Raw genomic sequence first — 27,225 nt, forward strand, 5'->3', positions numbered from 1 at the left:
GCCCGGCGGGCGGGGCGGGGCCGGGCCTGGGGCGGGGCGCTGCAGCCCGCGGAGCCTCCCGCCCGCGCGGGCTGGGGTCGCTCCGGCTCGGACTCCCCTCCCCGCCCGACGCGGCCATGGAGGACGAGCGCAAGGACGGAGCCTACGGTAGGAGCCGCCTCGGGCCCGCGGTCACCTCTGCTGAGTTGGGGGGCCTTGGGGGAGGGGTACCTCGGAGATCATAAACACCCGCGCTGGAGCTGGGGGCCCTCTTCTGCTTCCCGGCCCAGCATTCCGCTCGGCGCGGAGCCCATGCCCCCCTGCTCCCGCCGGGTCGCCCCGCGTCCCCTCTCCCGGGACCCCCCGCACCCCCCTCCGGCTGATGGGCCGGGACGCACGGCGCATGCTCCGCCCGGGGAGGTCCGGTTATCTGGGCGGCTCAGATGCCAGGCGGGGGAGGGGAGGCTTGGCAACCCGGGCTCGGGAAAAGGGATAGGGCCCCGACTTTCCCCAGTCCCCCTCCTCTTCTGGTTGCCTTAGTCCACTTCTTTCTCCTGCCCGCATCCCCCGAGAAGTAGCCGTCCCGGGCTTCTGGCGAGATGGGGAAACTGAGGCAAGCCTGGACAGACCGATTGCTGGGGGCGGGGGGTGGAAGCCCATCAGTTCTTGCCAGCGGCCTGGAAGGACGGAAAGAAGGGCGCCCTCGCTGAGGTGGCAGTAAAGAAGCAGGAAACCATTGAGAAACTTTCCTGGCCGTGTGCAAGGGACTGGGGGTGCCCGCTACCGTTTCGCGAGGTCCCTGCGACGCGAATCCCCCTTCCACGAACCTCTGCGGGTGGCTTGCCTGCGTGCCCAGGGGTTGGGGCCAAGATGAGGCTTCTCCCTACCCACGCGCTACAGTGCTTCCTTCCCCTGGGTTCCCACGGAGAGGAGTGCCATCCTCAGTTTCTCCTTTCTTTTCTCCATTTTGGGTCCCAGGACTGAGCTGGGCACATGGCCCACGTAGCACTCCCCTGGGACGAAGGGGCGCCGCTGCCCCTCCTCGTGTGACAGGAACTTCCTGGAAACTATGAGACAGAAAGCTTTGGGGAGGGGGCAGGAAACCGCTCAAAAATAATCAAGAAAAACAAGCTGACAAGAGATGTGCCTCCCTCCTGGCTAAGGCCACCAGGGCCTGTGGCCTCAGCAGGTTGCAGAGACAGATAGTTGGGGGAGGCTGGGACCCTTCCTGCCCAGTCCAGCCTAGAGGGAAACACAGGAACCTGGCCACTGCCCAGCCACTCCTCTCCCTGCTTGAAGCTACTGGCCCAACCTCCAGGGGCCTCCTTGCTTTTGGTTTTGGGTTCAAGCCTCAGACCCTGAGTCTGTGGGTGCTGTGCATCCATTGGGTGTGGCTGGCTGTCTCTGATCTGGGAATCTCGACCTGAAGTCCTGGCCGGGCCCTGCCTTCCTGTGGGAAGCACCTGAGGGATCTTGGGTCTCTGTAAGGCAGGGCGGGGGATGGCAGAGTGGACAGTGATATGATTCACCAAGCCTTGAATTTGGCCAAAGGGAGCCAGCCCTGGATGGGCCCAAGCAAACCCTCCCAGGCCCTGCCAGACCCACACTCCAGACAGGGGAACTCTGTGCCCAACAGAGGTTGTGCTGGGTGCCGGAAGCCCATTCCATCAACAAGTATTTATTGAGCGTCTTACAGGCAGGGTCTAGACACTGAGAACACAGCAGTGAACAAAGCAGAAAAACCTTTGAATAAATATATGATTTTATGTTGTTACAAGTGTTGTGGAGCATTAAACAGGACAGCATGTGTGTGGGAGAATCATCTGGGATTATTTTAGGTGACCAAGGGCTGGAGTTGGAGCCAATGGCTGCTGGAAGATTTGGGAGAAGTGTGCTCTAGGCAGAAGGAACAGCAAACAAACCATACAGCTACTTAATTATTTTTCTCTAAGGGACAAGGAAGCCTGAGGTAGGGATTTCAGCCAGGTCTTACATCCAGGCTATCATCAGCTCCTCTAGAGGGGCCGCCTGGCTTGACTCCTTGAAGTGGGGGGAAGGGCAGATCTCACTTAGTTTGTAAATAGTCCATTCTCACCAGAACCAAAAACCTTGGGCCCTTCAGGCTGCCACACAAAGTCCCTGCCAGATAATGAGGAACTTTCCTTTGGGAATGGTGTTGCAAGAGTTGCTCACAAATCCCAATGCTCACATATCCCTTGTATCCCAATGCCTTCCCATCCATCAGTTACCATGAATTTACGGGGAGGGGGTGATGTCAGACAGATCCAGGTTCAAATCCTGGTTCTGACACTTAGGAGTTATGTGGCCATGGGAGAATTGGTGACATCTCTGAGACTCTGGATCCTTGTCTGCAGGGCTGGGCAGACCACGCTCACTGGGGGGCAGCATTTTGCACAGTGGCTGGTAGGCTCTACCTGCTCAAGAGGCCTCTGGGGCCCCTAATCCTGGGGACATGGATTTTCCATGAGCTGATGGAAAAGCAGCCCTCTCTGTCCAGGCATAGACTTGGCTGGCCTGGGCAGGGCAGGAAGCTCCCTCCTCAGCAGACACCACACCAAAAGGAGGCAGCAGCATGGAGCAGACCAGAGAAATGGCTCCTGGCCCTGATGGATGACAGCAACGGGTACTGCCATCCTTCCCATCCACCCTCGGCATGATCATGGAAAAAGATTCTAGAACCCAAGACAATAGACTCTGTCAGGAGGGTGGGGTGCAGTGGTAGGTGAGACAACAGTAACGGTGCTTGTTTAAAAAGCAGATTCCCTGGCCCCGTTTGCTAGAGTCCAACTCAGGTGACCGTGGGGATCTGGCATCTGATTTTTTAAAAAAATATTGTTGGGAGGTGATATTTACTTATTAATTGAAAGGTGGGTTTTTGTTGTTGTTGTTGTTGTTTATTTCTTTCCAAAAGTTGTACTTCAAAAGTATTCATATGCTTCAAAATACAAAAGATAAAAAGATGGTGTAGCTTTATCATGAAAAGTCTCCTTCTTGCTCCCTCTCCCAGTGTGACACACCCTTCTTGGCATGCATCACTGTTCCAGCATCTTGTGCTTTCTTCCAAATGGAGTCTAGGCCTTAGAACTTTACATGAGATTATATACATATATTTTATCTAGTGGCTGGGTTTTTTTTTTTCCTTTTACAAAAATATCAGCAAATCTCTAGCACGCTAATTCCACGAGGCAGGATTGTGTGTCTGTGTGTCTGAAGGTATATTCACAGCACCTGTCACCTAGTAGGTATTCCACAGACACTTATGAATGAAAAGGTGTTTGTTTCACATGTTGCTTTCTTTGTTTTTTTTGTTGTTGTTGTTGTTTTGTTTTTGGTTGCTTTCTTTGTTTAATATGTCTTGGAGACATTTCTCATGTCAGTGCCTGGTAAGTTTCCTCAGTGTTTTCTGACAGTTGCATAAAATAGTGCATTTGTGGATGGACCGTCTTATATTGAAGTGGTCTTACATTTAACCAATCAAGGGGAATATTTTAAGCTTTTTATTGAAGCAGACAATTCATACATAAAAGGACACATCCTAAATGTATGAGGGTCCAGAAGTTTCCTCAAGGTGAACATACCCGTGGAATCAGCACCCAGATTTTGTTTGGGGGGGAGAAAAATATTAACAGCCCCCCAAAAGCCCCTCATGTCCAGGGAGGGGTCAATCAGTATTGTTATTTTAGTTTTAATTTTTCTGTGGTGAGAAACATCACATAAAACATACCATCTTTTTTTTTTTTAAGATTTATTTATTTGACAGAGACACAGGAAGAGAGGGAACACAAGCAGGGGGACTGGGAGAGGGAGAAGCAGGCTTTACGCTGAGCAGGGAGCTGGAAGTGGGGCTCCATCCCAGGACCCCGGGACCATGACCTCAGCCAAAGGCAGACCCTTAATGACTGAGCCACCCAGGCACCCCTAATGATTACCATCTTAATCATTTGTAAAGTTGTACGTTTCAATAGTGTTAAGTATAGGGGTGCCTGGGTGGCTCAGTCATTTAAGCTTCTGACTCTTGATTTCAGCTCACGTCAGGATCTCAGGGTCACCTGAATTCAAGCCCTGTGTTGGGCTCTGTGCTGGACGGAGCCTACTTAAAAAAAAAAAAAAATAGTGCTGGGGCGCCTGGGTGGCTCAGTCGTTAAGCATCTGCCTTCGGCTCAGGTCATGATCCTAGGGTTCTGGGATCGAGACCCTCATCGGGCTCCCTGCTCGGCGGGAAGCCTGCTTTTCCCTCCCCCACCCCCTCTGCTTGTGTTCCCTCTCTCGCTGTGTCTCTGTCAAATAAATAAATAAAATCTTAAAAAAAATAGTGCTAAGTATATTCTCATTGTTGTGCTGAGGCCTGTTTTTGTAAAGCCAATAGACTAAGAATGGCTCCATTGTTTATAAGTTGTTGTTAAAAAAAATTAAAAGGAATATGTGACCGAGATGATATGTGAACCACAAAGCTTAAAATCTTAAATATGTGTCCTTAACAGAAGAAAATTTGCAGAGCTTAAGTAAGGACCTTCCCATTACCCCAGAAATTTCTCTTGTGCTCCTCCCCAGTCAATCCCCAGAGGGAGAATTGTTTTTGTTTTTATTTTAAAAATTTTTAAGATTTATTTATTTATTTTGAGAGAGTGAGAATGAGAGAGAGAGAGAGAGCGTACATGAGAGGGGGGAGGGTTAGAGGGAGAAGCAGTCTCCTCGCAGAGCAGGGAGCCCAATGCGGGACTCGATCCCGGGACTCCAGGATCATGACCTGAGCTGAAGGCAGTCGCTTAACCCACTGAGCCACCCAGGCGCCCAATTTATTTTAATTTTTTTTAAGATTTTATTTATTTGACAGAAAGAGAGAGCAAGTGAGCATGAGCAGAGGCAGAGGGAGAGAGGGAGAAGCAGACACCCTGCTGAGCAGGAAGCCTGATGCAGGACTCGATCCCAGGACCTTGGGACCATGACCTGAGCCGAAGGCAGACGCTTAACCGACTGAGCCACCCAGGTGTCCCGGGGGAGTTGTTTTTACATACGATTTTAATCTCTTATATAATAAAATTAGTATGTTCTCTCTGTGGGGGCAGAGGGGTGCTGAAAATTAAAAATAAGCCCTCAACCACACGGAAAATTTTAGCCTTCCAAGTAAAAGAGCCCTTTACATACCCTCGGCCAACTGTCCTCAGCCCAGAGGTAACACGACCACGAAGTCGCTTGCACGAGCTTACCCTATTGATTTCTGTGTGTATGTGTGGCTTTGGGGCAGTATTTTTAAAAGTTCCTCAGTCTGGTTTAATGAAAAATGGTACTGTTCCCAGAGTGGGATACTATGTTGCCTTGTAAAATAGTTGAAGTAGGTCTAAGGAACCCCCTGATGGGAAACAAGGACCCATTATGTTAGCATGTGAAATTGCAAAGTTGGGAACAGTGTGTGTAACAAAACAGGGTGTGGGGGCATGGTAAAGAGCTACAAGTTTGCTTATGCATGTGTACTTAGACACAGTCTAGAAGGAGGAAAGGGAAACCAGGGAGAGGAAGCTGGGCTCCGGGCCAAAGGTGAGAGGGAAAGTGATTTTTCTTGGTCTGCAGGCTTGTTCTGGTTGAAGTTTGTTACCCTGATGAGCACAGAGGTTACTTAATAGAAACGAGTTCATTCATAACTCCCTTCAAACAGTTATTGTGCAGGTACCGTGGGCGAGGTTGTGTTCTAGACCCCAGAGACACAGCAGGTGTTGTAGTGGTGTAGCTGACATTCTGGAAAGGGAAACAGACAAGGTATTAAGATAAATGAGGGACATTCTTAGAATGGCAGAGAAGGGCTCAGGAGAAAAATAATGCAGGAAAGAGGGGTGTAGGGCCTGGAGGCAGAGTTGAAAATTTTAAGACCATCCTAAGGTGACCAGAGCAGGAGGGAGGGAGCCGTGTAGAATGTTTCAGGCAGAGGGTATGGCCTGTGCACTTGGGCTTTTGTACTGAGACAGATGGGAGCCATTGAGAGTTCTGAGCAGAGGGAACTGGCCTGACTCAGGTGCTCACAGGCGCCCTCTGGCCGCTATGAGGTGCAATGGCAGAAGGAGACCAGGATAGAGGTGATAGCGCTTATCCAGACGCAGGAATCACCTGGTACCGAGTTGCTAAGTAAACAAGCACATCTACAGAAAAGCTCAGCACGGAGTTCTGACTCTCCCCCAGCTTCTAGAACCCAGCATCGCCTCTGCTCCAGTCCAGCTGCATTCTTCCTCGCCCTGTCCCTGAACCTTTCATATACCAGAGCCTTGGTTTCTCCATCCATAAAATGGGGTTAACAACAGTATTGGCTCCTTCTCGGGGCTGCCTCCAGGGTTCAGTGAACTGGTACAGGTACAGCACTTTGCCAAGAGCTTGGTCCATGGTAAATGCCCAATGAGTGGGGGTCATCACGGAGCATAGAATTCAAGAGCATGGTTGTCAGGAGCAGAGTTCAAATCCCAGCTCCTTCCGGCTGTGTGGTTTGGGGCAAGTCATGAAGCGTCCCTGTGCCTTGGTTTCTGTATTGGGCCCTATACTCTCAGAGCCTTGTGAGGATGACATGAGCTTCTAGAAATAAATGTCTGGTTTGGTGCCCAGCACAGGCCCGGCACATAGTAGGTTCTCTATCTTTTGCTCTTAGCATTGTGACGAGGACTGTCACTCTCGGCTTTCCTACCCGGACGCTATCCCCAAACTCTTTGTCAAAGGGACTCATGTGGGTGGCTGGGATCCCGTTCCCTAGGCACAGACTTCTGGGAAGGCAAGGGTGAGCCGGCCTGGCTGCATGGGTGAGGCCCTGGGCCGCTGTAAACCTTGGGGACTTGGCCGATATCTGGAGGCCGTGGGCCTGGGTGGCACTTGATGCCCTGGCACCAGCATTGTGCCTGAGCAGCCTGGATCGGTTTCCTTATCTTCTACACCCACTGCACTGCCTGGGACGGCCTTTATGCCCAGCAAGGCCAGGACCCAAGGGCCACCTCCCCCACCCAGCCTGGTCTGTTGGCCTAGCTTATCCCCCATCCTCTCCCCCCACTGTTCCATCTTTAGTTCTGCCTCTCTCAGTATCTGCCAAGGAAAAGGCCTGGGTTGGAGCCAGAGGGGCCTTGGTTTGATTCACATAGCTCCATCCCTCACCAGCTATGTGGTCTGAGCACGTGGCCTCATTCAGCCCTCTCTGTCAAATGGGACCACGCCCCTGGCTGGTGGTTGTTGAATCCCGGACCTGTGCTAAGTGCTTTTTGAGCATTGAATCCTAACACCCACGAAGCAAATGTTAAGTATTAATTCCACTCTCCACACAGGAAAACGACAGCCTGGGGAGGGAAAGGGCATGTCCATGCCCCCAGCCCTTTGGAGGGCAGTAATACCACTCCTGGTGGTTACAGAGGGTGCATGTGGGCGCACCTGGGTGGCTCAGCGCGTTAAGCGTCTGCCTTTGGCTCAGGTCATGGTCCCAGGGTCCTGGGATCGAGCCCCGAGTCTGCTTGTCCCTCTCCCTCTGCTCTCCACCCCCACTCATGCCCTCTCTGTCTCTCTTTCAAATAAATAAATAAATAAAATCTTAAAAAAAAAAAAAACAAGCCCACAGGGAAACCTGGGTGGCTCAGTCGTTAAGCGTCTGCCTTTGGCTCAGGTCATGATCCCAGGGTCCTGGGATCGAGCCCCACATTGGGGTCTCTGCTCGATGGGAAGCCTGCTTCTCCCTCTCCCGCTCCCCCTGCTTGTGTTCCCTCTCTCGCTGTCTCTCTCTCTCTGCCAAATAATTAAATAAAATCTTTAAAAAAAATAAAATTAAAAAACCCACAAAAAAACAAAGAGAGCATGTGAAACCTGCTGGCACAGAATGGGGCTCAACACTTGGTTCATGGCCTCAAGACTGGGGGCGGCAAACTGTTTCTGCAAAGAAACAGAGAGTAAACATTTCAGCTCTGCAGGCCACGTACGTCTATCTTGGCACCCAACTCTATTGCTGTAGCCTAAAAGCAGCCACAAACAACATGAAAAGGAACCAGCATGGCTGTATACCAAGAAAAATGGACTCACGGCCGCTGACATTTGAATTTCATATAATTTTCACATGGCAAACTAGTCCTCCTCTTTTGATGTTTTTCAGCCTGTTAAAAATGTAAAGACCATTCTTAGTTCTGGGTCATCTGGAAACAAGGAGTGGGTGGATTCCTCCCCCACGCCCACCCCCCCACCCCCCCAATCCCCCGCCGCCCCATGACAATTTCTCAACCCCTGGTTACGCAGTGTGATAGGTAGAGTAATGCCCCCCCCAAAGATGTCCATGTCCTAACTCCTGGAAACTGTGACTATGTTAGCTGACAGGACAAAAGGGAATTTGCAGATGAGATTAAATGTAGGATCTTATGGGGCGCCTGGGTGACTCGGTTGAGCGTCTGCCTTCGGCTCAGGTCATGATCCCGGGGTCCTGGGATTGAGTCTCAGCAGGGAGCCTGCTTCTCCCTCTGCCCGCCGCTCCCCCTGCTTGTGCTCTCTCTGACAAATAAATAAATAAGATCTTTAATGCATACATACATACATACATACATACATACATAAATGTAGGATCTTATAATGGGGAGATTATCCTGGCTTATCCAGATGGATCCAAGGACAAGGGCCCTTATAAAGGGAGGAGGGAGGCAGTAGGGAGTCAGAAAAGGCGATACGGCAGTGTCCGTGGATGTGGGCTGGATGGGCACAGGAAGGGGCCACAAGCCAAGGAATGTGGGTGTGCAGGCAGCCTCTAAAAGCCAGAATGGGTAAGGAAACAGATTCTTGCCGAGAATCCACAGAAGGAACACAGCCCTGACAGCGCCTTGATTTTAGCCTAGTGGGATGCACTTTGGATGTCTGACCTCTAGAACCATAAGATAATAAGTCTGTGTGGGGTTTTTTTTTTGTTTGTTTTTTGTTTTTTGTGGTTTTTTTAAAGATTTATTTAATTGAGAGAGCGAGAATGAGAGAGAGAGAGAACATGAGGGGGGGGAGGGTCAGAGGGAGAAGCAGGCTCTTCGCTGAGCAGGGAGCCCGAGGCAGGACTCGATCCCGGGACTCCGGGATCATGACCTGAGCCGAAGGCAGTCGCTTAACCAACTGAGCCACCCAGGCGCCCTTGTGTTTTTTTTTTTTTTTTTTTAAGATTTCTTTATTTGAGAGAGAGAAACAGAGAGCATGAGCAGGGGGAGGGGGAGAGGAAGAGACTCTCAAGCAGATTCCCCACTGAGCACAGAGCCCACTGAGCACATGGGGCTCCATCTCATGCCCCTGAGATCATGACCTGAGCTGAAACCAAGAGTCAGAACTTAACTGACTGAGCCACCCTGGCGCCACAAGTTAGTGTTGTTTGAAGCCACTAAGGGGGTGGCCATTTGCTGCAACAGCCCCAGGCAACTCATCCGGATGCTCACTCATGAGCTGGGTCGCCCTGCTCTGCTGCTCACCATGGGTACACGATTCGCTGGGGGCCCCCGGGTCTGCATCCCTCAAATGGAGGTAAGGATGGGATCCATCTCCCAAGGTTGCTGTAAGGAGGAACCCAGGGAAACCATGTGATGTTCTGGAAAAGTGCCTGGCACTGGTAAAGGGCAGTGAAATGGAGGCATCCGGGCATCTGTACTGTTATTAGCTTGCGGTATTGTTGCATAGATTCAGCAAGTTCTCATCCTACAGGTTTGGATTGGGCTCAGTGATAGAATCCAGGAGTATTCAACCTGCCCCCCCCCAAAAGTTAATGAGAGCTGCTGGAACCCATCAGATGGCTGTACCAATGTTTCCTCTGGTATTTCTTTCTTTTTTAAAAAATTTTTAAGTTTTTTTTTTAAGATTTTATTTATTTATTTGTCAGAGAGAGAGAGGGAGAGAGCACAAGCGGGGAGAGTGGCAGGCAGAGCAAGAAGCAGGCTACCCCCTGAGCAAGGAGCCTGATGCGGGACTCGATCCCAGGACCCTGGGATCATGACCTGAACCGAAGGCAGACGCTTAACTGACTGAGCCACCCAGGCGCCCCTCCCTCTGGTATTTCTTGAGAGATACCAATACCAATACTAATACCAAGCCTCTGGCAGGCGCTGCCCTGTATCTTTAGTTCCATCTTATAGAGGGACAACTCAGGTTCATGCAGCAAGGTCATGGCCCCGCTGTCCCATCCATAGCCACCAATTTCTCTGAGAGCTGAAACCTCTCTCTGTGTCTTCCCCTCCCCAGCCTGGCCAGGTCATGCTCCTGCTTAGAGACTCTCAGTGGCTCCCATTCACCCATCAAACTTGGAGTAGAGACCCTCTACTTGTTGCTAGGAGGCTGGGCAAGCCACTTCCCCTCCCTGAGCCTTGGTTTCCTCCACTGTAAAATGGGTTGATGATAGGACCTCCAGTATAATGAGGACAGAGCTAGAGTCTGAAAGATACTCCTCAGTCAGCACCAGCCACCTTTTTTTTTTTTTTAAGATTTTATTTATTTATTTGAGAGTGAAAGGGAGAGAGAACTTGAGCATGAGTAGGGGGAGGAACAGAGGGAAAGGGAGAAGCAGACTCCCTGCTGAACACGGAGCCGGAACCGGGGAGGCGGGGGGCTGGGGGGTGGGCTCGATCCCAGGACCCTGGGATCATGACCTGAGCTGAAGGCAGACTTTTTTTTTTAAGATTTTATTTATTTATTTGAGAGAGAGAATGAGAGAGAGAGAGGGAGAGAGAGCATGAGAGGGGGGAGGGTCAGAGGGAGAAGCAGACTCCCCCCTGAGCAGGGAGCCCGATGTGGGACTCGATCCTGGGACTCCAGGATCATAACCTGAGCCGAAGGCAGTCGCTTAACCAACTGAGCCACCCAGGCACCCCGAAGGCAGACTCTTAACCAACTGAGCCACCCAGGGGCCCCAGCACCAGCCATTCTTCTATGGTTGTTTCCCCTTTGCCAGTTTGGCTGCCATTCAGGGGACACAAGAAATTTCCAGTGCTCCCTTATCTCTTCTACACCCTTACCAGTCTCGCCTCCTATCCGATGGTGGAAATATGTTCCTGTGTTTTCCCTTCATACTCATAATAGTTCCGAGTTTTTATCTATTTTGCATGATTAATGCGTGTGGAATTTATTTTGCTATGTGTCGGGGGTGAAGTTAACTTTTTTTCTTTCCTAATGCAATCAAGGCTACTGACAGGTTGATTTATCCTTTCCCTGCCCAGTGAAAATTCCACATTTATCATGTATTAAATTAAATTCTTTACATATGGAATTCACAAATTAATTTTTTAAATACATGCACCTGGAAAAATCTAAGCTATGTTTTTACTTTCAGTCTTAGCTATCTTTTTTTTTTTAAGATTTTATTTATTTATTTGACAGAGAGAGGGAGAGAGCACAAGCATGGGGAACGCTAGAGGGAGAGGGAGAAGCAGGCTCCCTGCTTGGCAGGGAGACCGATGCAGGGCTCGATCCCAGGACCCTGAGATCATGACCTAAGCCGAAGGCAGACACTTAACCATCTGAGCCACCCAGGCGCCCCTTAGCTATCTTTTTTAAAAGTTATTATTTATTTATGTGAAAGAGAGAGAGAGAGAACGCACACACACTCAAGCTGGGTACAGCGGCCAGGGAGGGAGGTGGGGAGCAGGGGGAGAGAGAATATCCCAAGCAGACTCCAAGCTGCGCAGAGCCCGCAGGGGGCTTGATCTCAGGACTCTGAGATCATGGCCTGAGCTGAAATCAAGAGTTGGACACTTAACTGGCTGAGCCACCCAGGTGTCCCCAGTCTTAGCTATCTATAAATGGTTTGTGTACTGTGTTTATTCATTCAACAAACACCAAGTGCCAGGTGCTATTTTGGGCCCTGGAAACAGTTGTGAACGGAACAGACATAAATCCCTGCCCTTGGTGGGAACAGGCAAGGGGGCAGACAATAAACAAGCAGCATGTAAATGTGTGATGTGTCAGGTGGTGATAAAAAAATAAAATAAAATAGGGTGATGGGGTAGAGGGGAAACGGATGCTGTTTTGGATAGGATGGTTAGAGAAAGCCTCACTGAGGAGGGGATGATTGAACAGAGGCCTGAATGAAGTGGAGCCACATGGACATCTCTGGGAAGAGATTTCTAGGTAGAGGGAACAGCCAGTGCAAAGGTCCTGGGGTGAGACCATGCCTGGTGAGTTTGTGGTATAGTTAATGAGGCCAGTGAAGGTGAACCAAGTGAAGGGGAGAAAGGGAGGGGACCCGGCAGAGCGTAGGGGGCCTTATAGGTCATGGTGAAGAGTTGGGTTTTTCCTCCAAGGGAGGCGGGAGCCATGGAAGGTTCTGGGCAGAGGTGTTCACAGGCTTCTCTGGCTGCCACGGAGGGAACGGACAGTGAGGGGAGGGGGAGGGTGGGAGCTGGGAGAGCAGGGTGGAGCTGCCTGCACTGGTCCAGGCAGGAAACCACAGCTGTGTGACAAGGGTGGGGGTGAGAAGTGCTTGAATTCTGGATAGATTCTGAAGGCAGAGCTGGCGTGAAGTAAAGCGAGGTATCTCAGGTTTCTGGTCTGGGCCCTTGGGAAGACGAAGCTGCCTTTTCTGAGCCGGGGCAGGTTGGGGACCATCAGGGGCTTGGATGTAGCTGTGCTGAGTATGAGACACCCATGAGACCTCCAGGAGGTGGGTGTCACAGGGGTGTGCAGCTCAGGGGACCAATGTTGGGGGATCATCAGGGTGGAGCTGGTGGCTGAAGTCCGGGGTCTGCAGGAGTGTCCCCAAGGGACCTTGTGTAGCTGGGAAGAGGCCGCAGCCTCTTTTTTTGTCCACTGCTTGGACTGGGTGGGTGGGACCAGCCAGCCTTGGGGTTGGCAGAGACCACGGGAACCACAGGGTTTCTTTGGGATGCCTGGTCACCCAAGGGCATGGCTTGGAGCCTTGAACCTCCCCTGTTTGCTAAAGCCTGTGGGCCAGGGGTCAGGTGGGGCTTCCACAGCTGGAGGCCCCTCGGGGGAGGCACATTCCTCTAGGGATAAGCTGACTTAGTGACCAGAGCCCTGCCAGGGGATGCTTGACTCTGAGGGAGCAGCTTATTGAGCAACAACTGTATATGAGCACACTATAGAACCCCACTGCTGACTGTATGCCTCACACCGAATATATATTCCTGCTGATCATGCCCCGGCACCAACTATATAATCGACTACACTACGAAGTATACAGCTGGCCTCAAAGAGCTGTTGGGGGCGGGGCAGTGAGAACAGGCACATGATTGAGGGAGCATACAGTTGGCTTGCGGAGTGGATGGTTGGTGTGGGGCAATACAGTAAGGGGGGCGTACAGCCAGCTGACTGTGTGCCCCACACCAACTGTATACCTCCTGGTATCCTGTGATTGGTCTGTGACCAGTTTTGGTTTGATACTTTAGTCCCATTTCACAGTTGAGGGGGCTCAGGGCAGGCAAGACACTGGCTGAATTGTCCTCTGTCTTGGATGGGGCCGAGGGAGCATTTGAATCTAGGCCATGCATTTAGGATGTCAGCACCACAAGAACAGTCCCACAAAATTGGGTCTCTCATTTGCCACCGTACTTAGTGCCCAGCCCTGGGCCAGCACCCGGTAGGTGCTCAATAAATACTTGTTCTACGAAACAATGGCTTCAGGATTCACGGTTGGGATGTGTGAAGGGGTGGTGAGCTGGGGTGTCTAGCCTTGGGGGCCACCAAGGGCAGTGCCAGGCAGGGATGGGGCATCTGGGCTGCCCGTCCCATTTTGCCAGTCTTCAAGAGAATAGCGATGTGGGTTTTTATACGGAGTCTCCCAATGTTTCACTGTTGGCATTTCATTTAAAAAAAAAATGCAGACCGAAATAAAACGCGTCCATTGGCTTGAGAGTTTTCAGCGCAAATACTCTATATTTGGGAGTTTGGGTTCAGCCATCTGCCTGTTTGCGGCGCCTATATCTAGAGTTACCTCCCTGCGCGCCTCAGTTTCCATACCTGGAGAATGGGACAACATGAGGCGCCCTTCCCGGGGTGAGAGGGGTTGTAGGCGGCGTCGCCTGGTTCGGACGTAGGGGGAGCGCCGAGGCCACGGGGTGAAGCCGGAGTTGCCCGGGTGGGGGCTGGGCGGGGGGGGCGGAGAGGGCTAAATCGGGTGGCCGGTGAGCGGCGGGAGCAGCTGCCGCCCCGCCCGCGGCCCCCCCCCCACGGCCCCCCCCCCGCGCCGTCCGTCCGTCGGCCAGTCGGTCCCGAGGCTGCAGCTCAGCTAGGGCCGGTCAGACCGGTTTGGGCCGCCCCGCCTGGCTCCGGGCTGGGAGGAGCCGCCGCCCGTCGGTCCAGCCGTCCCTCCCACGGGACGCCCGCGCTTCCAGACCCAGCACCAAGGGGGCTCGGAGCAGGCGGCCGGCCGCCGGGGCTGGGCGCCCGCGGGAATGGGGGGCGAGCGGCAGCATTACTACGGGAAGCACGGTAGGCAGCGCGCCCCTCCCGCACCCGGGCCTGGCCACTTGGAGGGAGCCGCGGGAAGACCCGGCTGGGAGCCAAGAGTGGGGAGCAGAATTGCCCATCCCTGCGGGTAGCCCCTCACTCTAGTCCTCTTCGGGAGCTGCCTCTCAGAGGCCCCTCCAGACCCCTCCACTGAAGGGTTTGTCTTCGTAAGCTCCCTCCCCTGTACTCCTGCAGGAACCTTCTCCAGATCCCACCTTGGAACCCCCTTCCCTCCCTGGCTCCCCGTTCCCAGTTCCCGGTCCGGCCCCTTCCTCAGTAGGTGGCCCCCGGTCCTGCCCCCTCCGCAGTGGGTGGCCGTCAGGTGATAACTCGGGGCTGTTCTCCATCAGCCACGGCTCCCCCTGCCTTGGCCTGCCCGTACTGGGGGCTGGGGTGTGGTCGCCGGGAGGTGGGGTGAGGCAGAAAATCCACTGGGTCTGTGGACTTCACTCTCCCTCTGGGCCAGAGATACCCCTGGGGGCTTCTGGGGGAGGGTAGTCTTGCAGCCCCTTCTTGGTCACCCTGCTCAATCTTGCCGATTTTCAGGAACACCACAGAAGTATGACCCTACCTTCAAAGGACCCATTTACCACAGGTAAGGGCTCTGGATTCCTGGGAGAGAAGGGTCTCTGTTAGCACTGCCTCAACCTGTTTCTTTACCCCCCCCAGATGTTTCTTTACCACATCTGCTCTCCAACTAACTGGTGACCGATATTTGCGACTTGACAATTAAAGAACTAATTTCCCAAATACACAGTCTTTTTTTAAAAAGATTTTTATTTATTTGAGAGAGAGAGAGAGTGAGAGAGAGAGAGAGAGCAGGAGCGGAGGGCAAAGGGAGAGGGAGAAACAGGCTCCCTGCTGAGCAAGGAGCCTGACTGGGGACTTGATCCCAGGACCCTGAGATCATGACCTGAGCTTGAAGGCAGATGCTTAACCAACTGAGCCACCCAGGTGCCCCCAAAGAGTCTTTACAAATCAATTTTTATTTATTTTTTATTTTTATTTTTTAAAGATTTTATTTATTTATTTGAGAGAGAGTGAGAGAGAGCGAGCACAAGCAAGCGGTGTGGCAAGCAGAAGGAGAGAGAGAAGCAGGCTCCCTACTGAGCAGGGAGCCTAACATGGGGCTCAATCCCAGGACTGTGGGATCATGGCCGAGTTGAAGGCAGACCCCTAACTGACTGAGCCACCCAGGTGCCCCACAAATGAATTTTTAAACTCAGGCAAAAGACTGGAAGAGATGATTTCTACAACAAGAAATACCATAAACAGTGAAGTTATGGGGAAGTGTGCAAACTCACTGAAAGGTAAAGGAATGGGATTTAAAACAGGAACCAAATAGTTTCCCCATCACAGATTAGCAAAGATTAAAAAGATTGGCACATAGGCTGCTCTGAATCTAAGTGGCTCAGTATATTTTGGAGGGAATTTGGAAATATGAAATTTTTAAAAAAGATTTTATTTATTTGAGAGAGAAAGCACACGTGCGGTGAGCATGCACGTGGGTGGGGGAGGGGCAGAGGGAGAGGGAGAGAGAGTATCCCTAGCAGACTCCGTGCTGAGCCTGGAGCCAGCTTGGGGCTGGATCCCATGACCTGAGCTGAAACCAAGAGTCTGATACTTAACTGACTGAGCCACCCAGGTGCCCCAGAATATGAATTTTTTAAAAAAGATTTTATTTATTTATTTGACAGAGAGAGAGCACAAGTAGACAGAGCAGTAGACAGAGGGAGAGGGAGAAGCAGACTCCCCACTGAGCAGAGAGCCCAGTGTGGGGCTCAATCCCAGGACCCTGGGATCATGACCCGAGCCGAAGCTGGCTTCTCTCTCTGCCTCTTCCCCAGCTTGTGCTCTCTCACTCACTCTCTCCCTCTCAAATAAATAAATAAATAAAATCTTCTAAAAATAAAATTAAAATATAAAATAGTTTAAATTTTAAAAAACATGAATCCCTATTGCTATTAAAGGTGGGGGGAAATGGGCACTCTCAATCAAAGGAGAGCTGAACATTGTGGCCAACTGCTTCAAGAACAGTGTAGCATTAGGTATCAACATGTAAAGGGCACCTGGCTGGCTCAGTCAATAGAGCATGTGACGACCCCTGATCTCAGGGTTGTGAGTTCAAGCCCGGTGTTGGGTGTAGAGCTTGCTTAAAAAAAAAAAAAAAAAGTGAAATGTACGTGCTCTTTGGTACAGCGTTCACACCATTAAGGAACACGTGTCCAGCTAACTCATGAATGTGGGTGTATGTGCAGGGCAGGGTGGGGTCCGTGGTACATAGGGCCCCAAGGCTCCCACCCTGATGCCGTTCTCTGTTCCCCAGGGGCTGCACGGATATCATTTGCTGTGTGTTCCTCCTCCTGGCCATTGTGGGCTACGTGGCAGTGGGCATCATAGGTGAGTGGAGGGGGGCACGGGATTGGGCTTCCAAGGTGGGAGGACAAGCCACAGCCTCTAGGGCAGACATGGGGATGGTGGTGAGGAATGACAGTGCCTCAGTGTCCCTGGATCCCTCCACAGCCTGGACCCATGGGGACCCTCGGAAGGTGATCTACCCCACTGATAGCCGAGGCGAGTTCTGCGGGCAGAAGGGCACAAAAAATGCGTGAGTCTGGCTCCTTGGGGCCTGGTGGGACTGGAGAGGTGTGGGCAGGATGGCTTCATGAGCACTGGGGAGAAGGTTCTAGGCTCCCACCATCCCCAGCCGCTGTTCTAGGCCTTGAGGACACTGCACTAAATGAGACATTAAGAGCCTTGTCCTCTGGGAGCTCACGATTTAGGGGAGGGACAGAGAGGAGACCGTCCGGGATCTGATGTCAGGCCGGGTGAGCTAAACAGGTGAGCTAAAAGCAAGTTCAATTCAGGCTGTGCCACTCCCTGGCTGTATGAGCTAAGACGAGTGTCCCAACCTCTCTGGGCCTTATTTTCCTCATCTCTGAAATGGGGCTCATCACAGTCCCACCCTCATGAGGCTGTTGGGATGGTTAGATGAGCCACCAGGCAGAGCTTAGAATAGGGTTGCTGCTACCTGAGTTGTTTGCAACTCTATGTATAATTAGATATTATATATAGGAAGGTTGAGAAATCTTGACAGTTTTCATCTCCCTTCCCCAACTCTAGGAACAAACCCTACCTGTTTTATTTCAACATTGGGAAGTGTGCCAGCCCCCTGGTCCTGCTGGAATTCCAGTGTCCCACCCCTCAGGTAATTCGGCCACTCCCATATCTTCTTTGCTACCCCTGCTTTCCATCACCAGGTCCTTTTCTCCCTCGAGGGACAGCTTCTCTCTCAACCCTTTCTTTTCCCCGGTGAATGGGAGGTGGGGCCTCTGTCCCACATGGGGATCCGTGGGGATCGGGTGTCTGTCTCGATCCCACCCAACCCCTGCCTCCTGCCCCCCCCCCCCCCCCCCCGCCAAGATCTGCGTGGAGAAATGCCCCGACCGTTACCTCACCTACCTGAACGCTCACAAATCCCAGGACTTTCAGTACTACAAGCAGTTCTGTGTGCCTGGCTTCCAGAACACCAAGGTGAGGGGAGGCTAGGGAGGGGGGGGGGGGGCGGGTGGAGGGTGCTGGCCTGGGGCATGAACCCCTTTCCCCCTTTCTTGCTAGGGTGTAACTGAAGTGCTTCGGGATGGTGACTGCCCTGCTGTCCTCATCCCCAGCAAACCCTGTGAGTCTGGGGTTCCTCAAACTTGGGGGCGGCGGTGGGGGTTAGGTTTCAGGGGCTCAGCCTGACTGGTCTCATTCCCCGCTCCACACAGTGGCCCAGCGATGCTTCCCAGCCATCCATGCCCACAAGGGGGTCCTCATGGTGGGCAACGAGACGACCTATGAGGATGGGCACGGCTCTCGAAAGAACATCACAGAGCTGGTGGAGGGCGCCAAGTGAGGACCGCGGCCTGCCCACATCGGGGTCCTACTTTCCCCGGGTGGGCCTGGGCGTCCCCTGGGGCTGACCCAATCAGGGAGGGGCTCCGACATGAGCCTTGTCTGCTTGTCCCCAGGAAGGCCAACGGGGTCCTGGAGGCGCGGCAGCTGGCCATGCGGATATTTGAAGATTACACGGTCTCCTGGTACTGGATAGTCATGTAAGTTGGGAGGGAAAGTGGCCCCCCTGGTCTGTGTAGCCTGGGGCTGGTGAGAGGGTGCGGTCTGCTCATGCCCCTGTTTTATCCCCAGAGGCCTGGTCATCGCCATGCTGATGAGCCTCCTCTTCATTGTCCTGCTCCGTTTCCTGGCCGGCATTATGGTCTGGGTGATGATCATCATGGTGGTTCTGGTGCTGGGCTACGGTACGTCTCCCCCTCCCTGCACCCTCCCCACCTCTCAGCCTGCAAAATGCCTCTGCTCTCTGGCCTGACCGTGGCGATCCAGAATCTTGTCCTAAGCCATCTGTCTTTTATTTGGCATATTTGTGAAGATGTTCATCTCAGCCTTGTTTATGGGAGTAGGCCCTTGGAAATAACCTCTGTGTTTATGGATGGAGGATGAGTTAGATCATAGCCTTCCAGTGGGACCTGGATCTGCATTTTATCTACATCAAAAAGCATTCTCAAGTAGACTACGTGGTTAAAGATGTGTGCTCTAGCCCCAGACAGCTGAGGGTTAAAGACCGACTCTGCCAGTTCCTTCCTCTGTGACCCTGGGCAGGTGACTCAACCTCCCCGTGCCTCAATTTCTTCCTCTATAAAGTGGGGCTAATTAATATTTACTAGTTAGCAGGCTTAATGAGAAAAAGTGTACAGACGAGATGGGGGGAGGGCCCTGTAGATCTCAGGCCTGTGCAACCCAGAGGCAATGCACAAAACCCAGTGCTTCACATTCTGATTCTTCAGATAAACATTCCAGGGGGGAAAGATGTCTCATAGGCAGCCCAATGTGAGGACGCAGATATTAAAATATTCATGCTAATGGTGGTTTCTAGCTGGGTGCTGGCATTTTAGGCAAATGATTTTTGTTTGTTTTTAAGATTTTATTTTTTTATTTTTTTTTAAGTGTTTTTGTTTTTTTTTTTATTTGAGAGAGAGAATGAGAGAGAGTACAAGAGGGAAGAGGGTCAGAGGGAGAAGCAGACTCCCTGCTGAGCAGGGAGCCCGATGTGGGACTCGATCCCGGGACTCCAGGATCATGACCTGAGCCGAAGGCAGTCGCTTAACCAACTGAGCCACCCAGGCGCCCAAGATTTTATTTTTTTAAAAAGATTTTATTTATTCATTTGAGGGAGAGAGTGGGTGAGAGAGAAAGAGAGAACATGAGCTGGGGTGGGGGGTGCAGAGGGAGAGGGAGAAGCAGACTCTGCTGAGCGGGGAGCTGGACACAGGGCTTGATCCCAGGACCCCAGGGACCTGAGCCGAAGGCCGATGCTTAACCAAATGAACCACCCAGGCGCCCCTAAGATTTTATTTTTAAGTCATCTCTACACCCAGCGTGGGGCTTGAACTCATGATCCTCAGATCAAGAGTCGCATACTCAAAAAGAGTCGCATACTCTACCAACTGAACCAGCCAGGCACCCCTGTTTTGTTTTGTTTTTTACTTTATCTGCATTTTACAATTCTACATAAAGCTAAGGGGCGTATTGAAAATCCCTAATGCCACCCCACTGGATGTTCATACCCACATCCTCGGTCCCCACCCATGAATCATTGTTACCGGGTGGGAAGGAAAGCCTCAGGTCACAGAGCATCCTGGCACCTATTCAGCCGCTCATTTATGCATGCATGCATCAAGCCTGGATCGAGTGCCTGTGTGTCCCAGGCAGTTTTCTAGGGCCTGGGGGGTGTGGGGAAGATGGACAAGAAATAATAAACCAGGGGGAGCCCGTGACTCGTGATCTCGGGGTTGTGAGTTTGAGCCCCATGTTGGGTGTACAGATTACTTAAAATCTTAAAAAAAATAATAAACCAGAAAACCCTCTAGAAGGTGCAAGCAGAGAGAAGGGCCAAGAGGTTGAGTGTGAGGGGGTGTGATTCGAAATGGGAGAAGCGGTTTGAGAAGGTCTCATTAGACGGTGACCTCTGAGGGATGCCTGGGTGCCTCAGTCGGTTAGGTGTTTGCCTTCAGCTCTGGTCATGATCCCAGGGTCCTGGGATCAAGTCCCACGTCAGGCTCCCTGTTCAGTGGGCAGCCTGCTTCTCTCTCTCTCTCTGACAAATAAGTAAATAAAATCTTTAAAAAAAAAAAAAGTGATACTTGAGTAGAGACAGGAGGGTGTGAGAAATCCAGTACTAAGCAGCGGGAACAGCAAGTACAAAGGCTCTGAGGCGGGGCGCCTGGGTGGCTCATTCGGTTGAGCATCGGACTCTTGATTTTGGCTCAGGCCATGATCTCAGGGTCCTGGAATTGAGCCCCAAATCGGGCTCCATGCTCAGCAGGGAGTCTGCTTGGGATTCTCTCTCTCCCTCTTTCCCTCCCCCCTGCTCTCTCTCTCTCGCTCTCTCTCACAAATAATAAATCAATCAATCTTTACAATGGCTCGGAGGCAGTTGCAAGCAATGGCAGCCGCTCTCAGCTTTGGTTCTTGCTTCTGCTAAATGGGGGTGCTCCCACCTGCTCTGCAACATTGGGGGAGCAGCTGGTGGGCTGAGGTCGGTCCCCTGTGCAGGAATATTTCACTGCTACATGGAGTACGTGCGACTGCGGGGCGAGGCTGGCTCCGACATCTCCCTGGTGGACCTTGGCTTCCAGACAGACCTCCGAGTGTATCTGCACTTGCGGCAGACGTGGATGGCCTTCAGTGAGTTCCAGCCTCTCCCCCCATCCTGCCCCCGCTGAGGCCTGGGAGGGAGTGGGGACAGGCGGCTGGCAGACTTGGCCCCCCTCTGCCCCCACAGTGATCATTCTGAGCATCCTTGAGGCCATTATCATCTTGCTGCTCATCTTCCTGCGGAAGAGAATTCTCATCGCCATCGCGCTCATCAAAGAAGCCAGCAGGTGGGTGCCAGGGTGCCCCGGGGCTGGGCTGGGGTGGTCCCAGGGCTGCTTGGGCCCTGATGCCTGTGTCTCTACTCCTCCCCAGGGCTGTGGGATACGTGATGTGCTCCCTGCTGTACCCACTGGTCACCTTCCTCCTGCTGTGCCTTTGCATCGCCTACTGGGCTAGCACTGCCGTGTATCCACCCTCAGACCCGGATCCCTGACCGCAGGGATGGCTAAGGGCCAAACTGGCCTAGAAGTGACCTGCAGCTTTGGGGGGGTGGGGGCAGACCAGAACCCGGTAGAGGAATGGATCCTTTCTCACAAGCCGCCGGGGCCCCAATTCCAAACCTCAGGTTCCTTAATGAACCTCCAGCTTCCTGTCCACTTCCAATGAAGCCGTCTATAAGATCTTTGATGACGGCACCTGCCAATTTGCTGGGAAAACCTGCAACCCTGAGGTGGGGGTCGACTATTTCCCCAGCAGCCCACAGACTCTCTGAAACCTCTCATCCCTGCCTGGGGACCATTCAGCAAACATTCGGTGCCTGCTGTATGCCCGGTGCTGGATGTGGGGAGCAGGGTGGGGAAGAGATCCAACTTGGCAGCCCCCAGCCCACCCTGACTACTGAACCACCCACCTTTCTCCCCTTGACTTCATTTCCTGCCGCATACCCCTCCCTTAACCCACTGACAGCCAGGTCTTGCCTCTAGAACCCCTTCCTTGCCATTCACAAGCCCCTCTCCTGACCCCTGTGGTCTTCGTACTGATCTCTGCCACTCTTGTCCTTGTCCATGTGGCCACTCCCCTGATGCGTGACCCCGCGCTGATCCCCAGGATAGCTTCTCCTGCCTCACCAACCCCCCCACCGTGCGGTCAACATTCCTGTCTTGTTTCTAGAACCCCTTTTAGAAGCCCCTATACTGAACCCCCAGTCCCTTGACTTACCTCTGATTCCCATGACTCCTGTCCCACCCCAGAGTCCATCTGACCCAGACCTGATGCCCAGAAGCCACCCTGCCCCCCTGGCCCCTGTGTTGTGACCCAGCTCTGCATCCCTCCCACAGACCTTCACCTCCTCCAATGAATCCCGCCTGTGCCCTGGTGCCCACTGCCAGTTCGCCTTCTACGGGGGTGAGTCGGGCTACCATCGGGCCCTGCTGGGCCTGCAGATCTTCAATGCCTTCATGTTCTTCTGGCTGGCCAACTTTGTGCTGGCCCTGGGCCAGGTCACGTTAGCTGGGGCCTTCGCCTCCTACTACTGGGCCCTGCACAAGCCAGACGACCTCCCTGCTTTCCCACTCTTCTCTGCCTTCGGCCGGGCGCTCAGGTGGGACTCCAGGTGGCCTGGGAGTGGGGGCGAGATGGGGTTGAGGAGCCTTGGTGCAGCCACTGACCACTCCCTTGGCCCTCAGGTACCACACAGGCTCCCTGGCCTTTGGTGCCCTCATTCTGGCCATTGTGCAGATTATCCGAGTGATGCTCGAGTACTTGGATCAGCGCCTGAAAGGTGTGGCCCTCGGGTGGCTTGCTTCGGCTGCTGGGGGTCTGGGCTGAGAGTCCTGGGTCCTGTCGGTTCCTACTTGGGTGAGGGGCAGGACCCCGGGGGTTCTGCATCAAGTTTCCTCTCCCTGTCTCTTTGAGTAGGTGGGCTCCGGGAATCCTGGACTGTGTGCATGCAACGAAGAGGTGGGGGTGGGTGGATCCTACCAGGGGTCTCCCCTCACCTCTGCATCCCTCCTTTCTCTCTTAGCCGCCGAGAACAAGTTTGCCAAGTTCCTCATGACCTGTCTCAAATGCTGCTTCTGGTGCTTGGAGAAGTTCATCCGATTCCTCAACAGGAATGCCTACATCATGGTGAGGGGGCCTGGGACCCAGAACCAGCCCACCAGCTCCTGCTGGGTACGAGGAACCCTCATTCCCAGCCAGTGGGACTGAACCCCCTCCTACTCCTCCCCACAGATCGCTATCTATGGCACCAACTTCTGCACCTCGGCCAGGAATGCCTTCTTCCTGCTCATGAGAAACATCATCAGGTCAGGCAAAGCACGGCCCTCGGGCTGCCTCCCTCCTCCCCCAGTCCCTGAGCCCGCCTTCATGCCTGCTTCTCACTGTCCCCTGCAGAGTGGCCGTCCTAGACAAAGTTACCGACTTCCTTTTCCTGTTGGGTAAACTTCTGATCGTGGGTAGTGTGGGTGAGTGCTGCTGGCCAGCCTGTGGAGGTGTGGGAGCCTGCCGGGGTGACTTGCAAAGTGCTTTTGGGCCCCCCATCTTCTTTTGTGACAAGCGTGTCGGGGTGACTTGTGAAGTGCTGTTGGCCCCCCCCTTCTTTTGTGACGAGTGCCATGTTCTCTGAGGTCGGGGGCGGGGGGGGGGCTTCCTTTAGCCAGAACCCTCATCCATTTTGGTTTCCTCCCTCTCTTTAGGGATCCTGGCTTTCTTTTTCTTCACCCACCGGATCAGGATTGTGCAGGACACAGCACCGCCCCTCAATTATTACTGGGTCCCTATACTGGTATGGACCTTTGGGGATGCGTGGGGGTCCAGGGAGAAGGAGGTGCTGGGGTCTCCTGGTCTCTTTTGACTAGACAGATGTGGATGGAGATCACAGGTGGGGGATTGATGATTTATTCAGTCCGCAAACATGTAGTAAGCACCTACTGTGTACCACGCCGGGGGGCGGGAGGGGCAGGAAAGGCTTCCCTCCAGAGGACCTTACCTTTCAGAGGCAGATAGATCTCATGATTACAAACTGATCCCTGCCACAGGGGAGAGTTACAGGGAACTGTTAAACTGTTTGAGCCTGTGGTGGAGGATTTGGGCAGGCCTGGAAGGCCAGGTGTCTTCACTTTGGAAATGATGTCGGATCTAAGATCTGAAGGAGATACGGGGAACCTCCAGGCACAGGGATCAACAAATACGGGGGCCCTGAGGTGGGCCTGTGCCAGCAATAGCGAGGAGACTGGTGTAGCGGGGAGGGGGTGGGGATAAGGGCCGGGAGGTGGTGGGGCCACGAAGGGGTAATGTCATCACCCTGAGGGCAGTGCAGGCCTTGGAGCCCAGTGACCTAGATTTTTATCTGAGTTCTCTATTTGTTCACTCTAAGATGAGTCCGTCTGGGCAAGTTATTTAATCTCTCCATGGTCCACTCACTTCAATCCGTAAATGTTTATCAGATACCTGCCAAGGCCCTGTGAGTCTCCAAATTGTTGGGGGGGGTGTGGCCATAAGTGGGACAGATACAGTCTAGTGGGGATGAGGGCATTATGCCTGTAATGCCCTAAACACGCATAAAATTGCAGCCAGCCAAAGGTCTCAGAGGACAGGCATGCAGTGCTAGGAGAGCATAAAACAGGGTCTAGGTGTCAGAAGCAACTTCTTGGAGGAGGTGGTGTCTGAGGACTTGATGTTTGAACTGAAAACAGAAGGATAAGAAGACAAAAACTTGACTAAGTCAGGACAGCAGCATGTGCAAAGGCCCTGGGGTTGAAGAAAACAAGGAGTGAATGGCAGGACTTAGTTTGTTATTCTAAGGAGGGGTTATCAGCGGGGAAATGACAGGGCTCCGAGCCTGGGAGGGTGTGGTGAGTGGGAGTTGCTCTAGGAGCTGGGGTGGAAACAGCTTGGCTCCCCTTGCCTAGACGGTGATCATCGGCTCCTACCTGATTGCCCATGGCTTCTTCAGTGTGTACGGCATGTGTGTGGACACATTGTTCCTCTGCTTCTGTGAGTGACCCCTCAACCCAACCCTTGCCAGGCCCTGGCTGCCTTCTCCCCTCTGGGCATAACATCTGATGGGGCTATGTATTCAACGGCCAGGAGCCCCCCAGCTTCCCCGGGGACTGGCTGTTCCGCGTCAGAGGGCCCTGGCATGCCTTCTCGGCCTCCTCCCTCTGCTTGGAGCTGCTCCATCCTGTTGCCCCCTGGTCCAGGCTGCAGCTAGGACGCTGTGCCCCTGGGCCCTCGGCTTTGGAGTTTCTGGCTTTGTTGGGGGGGGGATCTGTGGCTGCTACTAACTCTGGTCTCTCCATCTGTCTGTTTTGTTTTTGTTTTTGTTTTTGTTTTTTTCTTTTCTCTTCCTCTACTCCATGCCTGCTGGCTTCCCTGTTCTTCCCCGCCTCCCTCTTTCCCTCCCTTCCTGACCACCCCATTTTCCCCCTGCCGGTTCCTGGGGGGAGCCCAGGTGAGGACCTGGAAAGGAATGACGGCTCTCAGGAGCGACCCTACTTCATGTCGCCCGAGCTGAGAGACATCCTGTTGAAGGGGAGTGCGGAGGAGGGGAAGCGGGCAGAAGTTGAGGAGTAGAGAGGGAGGGAGGCGTGGGGGCCAGGCAGGCCTCCTCGTTTCCTCCCTGTAGACCGGGGGTGCATGCGGGGCAGCCCTGCCCGGGAGTGTGGGGAGCGTGTGCGTGTCCCGTTCCCGAGCCCACCACAGCCTGCCCCTCTCCAGTCCCAGTGTGTCTTGCTTCCTAACCCTCTGAGCCTTCTCTGTGGCCCTCGTCCTCCTACCCTGTCCCCAGAGGTCCCTGCCCGTGGGCTCCCCTCATGCCACCGTCTTGGGGGCCTCTCTCCGCAGTGGAGGACCTGGAGAGGAATGATGGCTCAGCCGAGAGGCCTTACTTCATGTCTCCCAACCTCAAGAGGCTCTTAAACAAGACCAACAAGAAGCTGGCGGAGTCCTAAAGGCCCTCTGCTCTCCCCCCACCTCTCCAGAAGTCTCACACTGGGTGCTCGGCAGCTGGGTCAGAACCCCTGGCCACCTGGGCTCACCTGAAGTCCAATCACTGCCGCCTTCTCCCACCCCCCAACCATCCAGTTACCACTGGATTCCAGGGACCTGGAAGATTTGGGGCCTCTCCTCCCTATGCCAAGGGGCAGTTGGCGTTTTCAGGGCGGCGCCCCAGGACTGCACGCACAGCTCACTCCAGCCCTCGCTGGCCTGGATGGGGAGAAGTCCGGTGAGGCCTCTTGATGTCTGGCAGGCAGGGGCGCCCGACCTCTGTGGGCCGCCTCATGCTTCCTGTTCTCTTACGATGGGGCAGCGTGTGTGTCCGCAAGAGCGATGGCCAAGCTCCGGCCCCTGAGGCCTCCCGTTCACTCGTGTCTGCTCCGGCCAGGACCGAGCCCCTTCTCGACGGCTGAACAGCTGCCTCACAGGCTGCCATACGCGTTTCTTTATTATTATTTTTTAACCCGGACATGCATTAAAGGGTCTATTAGCTTTTTTCTGTCTGTCTCCACGGCTGAGATGGGGCCGGCTGCGGAGTGCCTTGTTTCGTGCCCTCCCTGCTGGGGTGGGAGTGGCGAGGCCAGGTGGGGGTGGGAGGCCACAGCACGGGTGTCATGGAAGGAGAGGGAGTGAGTCTGTCGGGGGAGGGCCGCTGGGGTCGGGGCGCAGACCGGTGTGGACAGAGCAGAGCAGGAGGAAGGAGCCCGCTAACAGCTGCTTAATGGAAACCCGCTGGCTGGCAGGAGGCGTCCGGCCCAATTTCCCCCCTTCTCCCGCCAGTTACACAGCTTTCTTTGTGAGAGAGCAAGCAGCTGAATCCACCCGAGGGACGACGTCAGGGGAAGGGGTGGGGGCAGATGCCGAGGGCAAACCCGGGCCCTCCCCCCACCCCATCACCTCACCTTGAGGGATCCTTTTGCCAAATTCACTGAACTCCGGGGACCTGGTCTCCTGGTTCCCCCTTCGCCCTACCCCGGGCCCCTGACTTCATGTCTTTGCTCATCAGCACCACGGTGGCACCCCGGAGAGGGAGAAACCCAGCCTGGGGTCCCAGTCTCCTGTGCCTGCCCGCCAGCCCTCAGGCCCCCCGTTCCGTCTGCACACTCTTGCGTGTTAACTGCATTCCAACCACTAATAAAGTGCCTATTGTACAGA

At 53.6% G+C, this 27,225-nt stretch overlaps 1 protein-coding gene across 3 annotated transcripts; it reads left to right on the forward strand.

Annotated features, from left to right (window-relative positions):
* SLC44A2 (solute carrier family 44 member 2) lies at nucleotides 1-27,225 on the forward strand. Of its 3 annotated transcripts, none has more exons than XM_027585768.1 (22): nucleotides 1-147; nucleotides 14,965-15,013; nucleotides 16,745-16,818; nucleotides 16,942-17,026; nucleotides 17,542-17,626; nucleotides 17,842-17,952; nucleotides 18,037-18,097; nucleotides 18,189-18,312; nucleotides 18,432-18,515; nucleotides 18,607-18,719; nucleotides 21,031-21,162; nucleotides 21,260-21,359; nucleotides 21,445-21,537; nucleotides 21,718-21,802; nucleotides 22,410-22,672; nucleotides 22,758-22,852; nucleotides 23,096-23,199; nucleotides 23,305-23,378; nucleotides 23,467-23,537; nucleotides 23,769-23,857; nucleotides 24,984-25,068; nucleotides 25,526-25,911. In XM_027585768.1, exons 1-22 carry the CDS (start codon nucleotides 117-119, stop codon nucleotides 25,645-25,647), a joined length of 2,130 nt encoding a protein of 709 aa, XP_027441569.1. In that variant the 5' UTR covers nucleotides 1-116; the 3' UTR covers nucleotides 25,648-25,911. The 3 variants fall into 3 exon arrangements, with proteins under 3 accessions (XP_027441569.1, XP_027441568.1, XP_027441570.1); XM_027585767.1 differs by lacking the exon at nucleotides 1-147 and adding an exon at nucleotides 14,268-14,400; XM_027585769.1 differs by lacking the exons at nucleotides 1-147; nucleotides 25,526-25,911 and adding exons at nucleotides 14,274-14,400; nucleotides 25,918-27,225.

This window comes from Zalophus californianus, chromosome 1 (genome assembly GCF_009762305.2).
Source record: "Zalophus californianus isolate mZalCal1 chromosome 1, mZalCal1.pri.v2, whole genome shotgun sequence".
Taxonomy (NCBI): Eukaryota; Metazoa; Chordata; class Mammalia; order Carnivora; family Otariidae; genus Zalophus; species Zalophus californianus.

Excerpts from the sequence above, each read along its gene's own strand:
- SLC44A2 (XM_027585767.1), top strand. The coding sequence starts at position 14,364 with ATGGGGGGCGAGCGGCAGCATTACTACGGGAAGCACG. Across the intron at positions 23,858-24,983 it reads ATTACTGGGTCCCTATACTG|ACGGTGATCATCGGCTCCTA; the intron begins GTATGGACCTTT and ends CCCCTTGCCTAG. Across the intron at positions 25,069-25,525 it reads CACATTGTTCCTCTGCTTCT|GTGAGGACCTGGAAAGGAAT; the intron begins GTGAGTGACCCC and ends GGGGGAGCCCAG.